General features: G+C 42.2%; 1 protein-coding gene across 1 annotated transcript in view; it reads left to right on the top strand.

Annotated features, from left to right (window-relative positions):
* Window positions 1–220: 220 nt before the first annotated feature.
* Window positions 221–6,000, top strand: part of rpgrip1l (RPGRIP1 like) — a 29,747-nt gene continuing 23,967 nt past the window's right edge. The window contains exons 1-8 of the mRNA XM_044357096.1: window positions 221–322; window positions 1,148–1,231; window positions 1,606–1,750; window positions 1,968–2,281; window positions 2,506–2,605; window positions 3,083–3,226; window positions 3,900–4,005; window positions 5,104–5,250. Of these exons, the coding sequence (XP_044213031.1) occupies window positions 1,156–1,231; window positions 1,606–1,750; window positions 1,968–2,281; window positions 2,506–2,605; window positions 3,083–3,226; window positions 3,900–4,005; window positions 5,104–5,250 (1,032 nt within the window). The 5' untranslated portion in view covers window positions 221–322; window positions 1,148–1,155. The remainder of the gene's footprint in view (window positions 323–1,147; window positions 1,232–1,605; window positions 1,751–1,967; window positions 2,282–2,505; window positions 2,606–3,082; window positions 3,227–3,899; window positions 4,006–5,103; window positions 5,251–6,000) is intronic.

The raw sequence follows: 6,000 nt of genomic DNA, 5'->3' as shown, positions 1-6,000 counted from the left end.
CATGAAAATTCAGGCACAAGTAGTCCTAAAGTTACAGTTACACATTCACACGCAGCCAAAGCAACTTTCTTTATTATTTATCCATTTGTGTTGTTTTCCAATTAAGTCTAAGTGTGATAAACAATGTTAAACGTGTGGTGTGAAAATACAACATGATGGGAGTAAATAAGAAGCAAGTAAAACTACTGCTGAACCTCAAAGAAAACTACATTTCCCATAGAGCTCTTCACACGGCGCATGCGTAGTAGCGTCATAACGACAAGACGAGCTGTTATGTTTTCTGTAGCAACGGTCTGTGACCCGAAAAAAGTCGGCGTAAAAGGTAAGAAATGCTTAAAAAGTAAACATGAAAATGCCTTAAATGTATTCCATAAAATATAAAGACACATGTGTAGCTGCTGTAATATATTATAGCTTAACTAGAGAGTTAACTAGCCCGTTAGCTGCCACCAGAGTGCCGCTAACGGGGCTAACGGGGCTAACTGCTAACGTAAACTCAGCGCCAGTCTGAGAGTTGATTGAGATTAACAAATATATAACCTCAGTATTTTATACCACTCACAATTTTCAAACCGTTTTTGGTACATTTACCCAGATTTGTGATTTAGCTTTATTTATCTCAGATAAACATGAGGATGTGACGCCAGACTCAGTTTAAATTCTGTCAGCTTTTCTTTCTCACTGCAGAAAGTAACGTTACATTAAACTTCACATATGTGACTCAAAACGCCGAAGAATCATTTAATAACTTATTTTATTTCGGCACAAAACACCAAGCACCACTTATTTCTGTGAAATGTCCCATTAGAGCCTCGTATTGCTCCGGTTTGAAACGGTGAAGACTAACACGATAACATTTATTATTATTATTACATTATATTACGTACATTATATTTTATTAGGGTGTTACTTGTATTCCGGATAAATTAGAAGACACAATCTGTCAGTAATGATCTTAAGTCTCGTTCTGCCTTTTGTCTTTTTATCTCGGCGGGGAAATGAGTTTTAATCTAATAGATTAGTAACTGCAGTACAGTTGATATTAATTATACTGACCCCACATTTATCTGAAATCTGATTCTCAGTGTCTGCTATGAAGTGAATGTACATTCTGAGTTTGCAGTGTTGTTATTAACTGTATTTTCAGGGTGAACTATGTCCAGTGTGCTGGATGAGACATCAGCAGATGTTCCTGTCAGAGACTTCAGTGTGAATCTTTCCCGGCCTGCAGGTGACTGATGCTGCTCTGTCACACTCCTTCATCTTCAGATATGACTTTATGTTGTATAAATATCCCTGATGTTCCTGTTTCCTCTGGAAGCCCTTAGAAACACTTGAACCCAGATTTAAAAGATTCATTTTGTTTACAGTTAATTGCTGCGTTGATGAATATGAAACAGAATAATTATATATAAATAATTATATTTATATATTGGAAACATATTAATACCATGATGCCTACACAAGTAGCAGAACTCAGTATTTATGACTTATATATAATATAATATAAATATATAATAATATATTATATACATATATTATAACTAAACTTACTGTATGAACAGCTTGTTGTTTCAATGTTGTTTGTTTTTTGTCTTTTGACAGATTCATCCGTGTATCAAAATGCTCGAGCGCGTCAGGATATCTCGCGGGTGTCCCGTGAGGAGCTGGAGGACCGGTTCCTGCGCCTCCACGAGGAGACTCTGCTCCTCAAACAGCACATTCACACACAGGACGACAAGATCAAGAAGTGAGACGCACACACACACAGTTTGACTCCAAACATACAGGCCCTGTTGAGTTTATCTGAATAAAGATATTAAAATGTATTGTTTTTAAAGTCTGTAAGCTCGTAGAGGAGGATAAGCTCGTAGGATGAGGGTTAGTATTCTCCATCAGGAGTGCCTGTCAGACGGTTGAATAGCTGCAGAAACCTTCTTTCTTCTGATGTCCTCCCCCCCCGTCAGACTGGGCACGAAGCTGATGAGGCTGGTGAAGGACCGCAGTCGCATGGAGCAGCTGGCGGCGGGCGGCACTCAGCCGCTGTCCAGGGTGCGGGACGTGGAGATGGAGGAGATGATGGAGGAGCTCCAGGAGAAGGTCAGAGGACTGCAGGCCGAGAACGAGAGGCTGAAACAGCGCCTCCTGGTGTCCAAACAGCAGCTCATCAACTGCCAGAGCAGGAGGCCGACGCCGTACGGCCACGTCCAGCCGCGGGTCAACTCGGGGATGAAGAGGCTGCGAGACGACGCGTCCTCTCCCTCTCAAACACGACCCAAAAGTACGTCACAGTTATTTCTATGTGAAGTTAAAAGCAGAGGCTGCAGCTCCATCTCAAACTTTCTGATAATAGTTTACATTTGTTCCATAAAGTTTAGTCTTCTTCTAACAGCTGGTGAAGAATAACTGGAGTATAAACGGTTTCTGTGTCCTCGCTGCTCTTTTATCAGCCATGTTACTGGTTCTATCAGAGGCTGCTCAGTGTGTCTCCTCCTCCTCCTGCAGGTACCAGGAGTCTGGAGGGAGCCGGGAGGCCTCCGACCGGCCAGCTGCCTCGATACGGACACAGTCTGCTGGAGGAGGCCAGAGCCGAGATCCGCAACCTGTAAGAACCACAGAACCACCAAACATCACCAGTAGAAACCAGCTGCTTCACACTGAAACTGGGATTCTGCTTCTTTAACAGAATCTCCTGTAACATCATAATAATAATACATTTTATTTATAAACTACAAAAACCAAACAACACTGAAAACACATGAATCATGAACTCAGACTGAACCTCCGGTCTCACACTCTGTCTCTTCATCCCCAGAAGCAGTTTGATTTCCTTTATCAATTGATCTTCCAGTTATTTTCATTGATTAGTATATTGACTGACCAACAGTCTCAATCACAAACAAATCTGTTTACAAAGATATAAAACTGAAAAAACAGCAACTTTAACTGGAACAAACAAATATTTGACATTTTTGTTTGACAAATAAAAAGTCGTTTCCAGTCAGAAGTTCATCATACGTGTGACGTGTGACGTGTGACCTGTGACGTGTGACGTGTGACGTGTGATGTGCGTCCGTCTCAGAGAGAACGTGATCGAGTCGCAGCGCAGCCACATGGAGGAGATGGAGGGAGCGTCCGACCTGCTGCGAGAGGAACTGAGGAAGAAGGAGGAAGAGTATGAAGAGAGACTCCTGCAGGTCCGACAGCAGCAGACCTCCAAACTCAGGTAAAAACCTGCTGACGTAAAGGGTTAGTTCACCCAAAATCACCCAAAACACTCAGAGACTGCAAACCTTTACTTTAAGTCTCATCACACAGAAATGATGAATATTTGCTTATGTTGGATTTTCTGTGTTTTACATGATTGTAAGTAACTTTATTGATACAGCAGGAGGTCTCCTTTAGTTTAAAGCCTCGTTCAACAACCTGCAAACTCTGCAGGAAATCTCTGATGCAGGCAGGAGCTCTGCAACACACCGCCGTCTCCAGGTGCACTGTGGGTAATGTAGGCACCAGCTTTCAATAAGGAATAAAAAAAGAGTTTCTGCTGAATCGATTTTCATCCTGTGCATCATGAGTCTATTATATATATATATATTTATACATATATAATAATATGGATATAGGATCAATAAGCAGGATGAAATGAAGGGAAACATTAAATTTCAGTCTCATGTTCTCTCTGTGGTCGTCCTCAGTAACTGCTGCCCTCGTGTCTCCTCTCATCAGCAGCTCACGTGTCTGTTAATGAACTGGTTTGGGAGACTTTCCAGCAGTGTTTACCTGCAGCTCCGTGTTCTATTGATTGTGTTTGTTTCTTCATTACAGCAGACGGAGGAGGAGGAGGAGGTGTTTGCGTCTGTCAGAGTTTCACAGTAACGCTGGTGTTTCTCTCTCAGGTCACATGTCAACAGCAACGTGATGATGATCAAACTGCAGAAGCAGCTGGCTGACAGGTCCAACGCCATCGCAGAGCTGGAGGGTCGATTCCTGCAAATACAAGAGGTGAGCAGCTGTACGGCCTCGTCCTCGCTGCAGAAACATCCACCCACGAGGCAAATAATCAATTCAGCACTGACAGATCAATACCTGTGTCTTCACCAAACACCTGAAACATCTTCACGGTTTGAGTCTGTTTTCTCGCCATCATGTGATGAAGCACAGATGGGTTATCAGACAGGAAGTGAGTCTGAGGGTTCAGACAGAGACCCGTCATGGCGGCTTTGCTTTGTTACATTAAACCAAACAAAGCCGGCGTAGCTCCGCCCCCGCGTATGCTGGCGTTCTGCAACCAGAGGCGTGACATGTATCACAACAGGGATGGCGTCTAGTGCACGTTGTCCCGCCATTCCAGCTGCCGGCCTCCTCTGCCGGCTTAATGTCCGAACAGCACCGGTCTGTGTTCGTAGCTTCTACACAGAACAGCGAGGCAATAACGCAATAACGGCACAACATTCCCGCCATGAACAGGCTGTGTAAACAGAACAATCCTTCCTCCTCTGCTCTTTGCTCTTTGTTTAAGTAGTACATTTATTGTCAGATGAGACAACCTGATGCTAAAACACGCTACACTCACTGTGTCCTCAAAGTCTGAATTTAAAGGCAAATCAATCTTAGTTTTGGTTCTTTTGAAAGTTTTATATATAACGTCCTCACTGTCTGTCTCAGAGGTTTTCACTGTGGAAAAGAAAGCCATCAAATATTTAGTCAGTAGGAGTCTGAGGAAGATGCTGACCTGGTTTGAGAATTATAAATTAATTATGTGAAGAGTTTTTTTATATAAAGGAGGAATTGTCTCATGTTTAGGAAAATCCTCCACACGATCCAACAGAAACAAACAACAGCAGGAAACGGAAATTTGAATTTGTTGGTCACCAAACGTAAGATTGGAAAGTGTCTGACATGCGTGTTTTCAGCCTCTCAGCACTCCAGATGTTCCAGATGTACCTGCACTATTCACTGATCTCATCCAATCAGCTGCTTTCAATGCTGCACATGCATCAGTTTCACAGCAGAGAAAGAAGACGCTGACGTCTTCTGCAACACTCAGAGTAAAAGATGACAGTAAATGTTGATAATGGAACGTGTATTTGTGTGATTCAGAGTCAGAGGACCCTGAAGGTCAGTCATGATGCAGCGATGATGAAGGTGGACGAGCTGTCGGCTCAGCTGAAGGATGAACGACTGAAGAGTCTGGAGCTGGAGAAACAGCTGCAGAGCTCCGTCATCTCCACGAAGAAGATGGAGCAGGTGACACAAAGCAGAGTATCACAGTAACATGATAGTATAACTACACAGTAAATCACAGTAACATGATGTTACCTCCTGTAGTACAGAGTATAACTACACAGTAAATCACAGTAACATGATGTTACCTCCTGTAGTACAGAGTATAACTACACAGTAAATCACAGTAACATGTTACCTCCTGTAGTACAGAGTATAACTACACAGTAAATCACAGTAACATGATGTTACCTCCTGTAGTACAGAGTATAACTACACAGTAAATCACAGTAACATGATGTTACCTCCTGTAGTACAGAGTATAACTACACAGTAAATCACAGTAACATGTTACCTCCTGCGGTACAGAGTATAACTACACAGTAAATCACAGTAACATGATGTTACCTCCTGTAGTACAGAGTATAACTACACAGTAAATCACAGTAACATGATGTTACCTCCTGTAGTACAGAGTATAACTACACAGTAAATCACAGTAACATGTTACCTCCTGTAGTACAGAGTATAACTACACAGTAAATCACAGTAACATGATGTTACCTCCTGTAGTACAGAGTATAACTACACAGTAAATCACAGTAACATGATGTTACCTCCTGCAGTACAGAGTATAACTACACAGTAAATCACAGTAACATGTTACCTCCTGTAGTACAGAGTATAACTACACAGTAAATCACAGTAACATGTTACCTCCTGTAGTACAGAGTATAACTACACAGTAAATCACAGTAACATGATGTTACCTCC

Source organism: Thunnus albacares, chromosome 7 (genome assembly GCF_914725855.1).
Source record: "Thunnus albacares chromosome 7, fThuAlb1.1, whole genome shotgun sequence".
NCBI classification, from domain to species: Eukaryota; Metazoa; Chordata; class Actinopteri; order Scombriformes; family Scombridae; genus Thunnus; species Thunnus albacares.
This window is presented reverse-complemented; position numbering and strand designations above follow the sequence as displayed.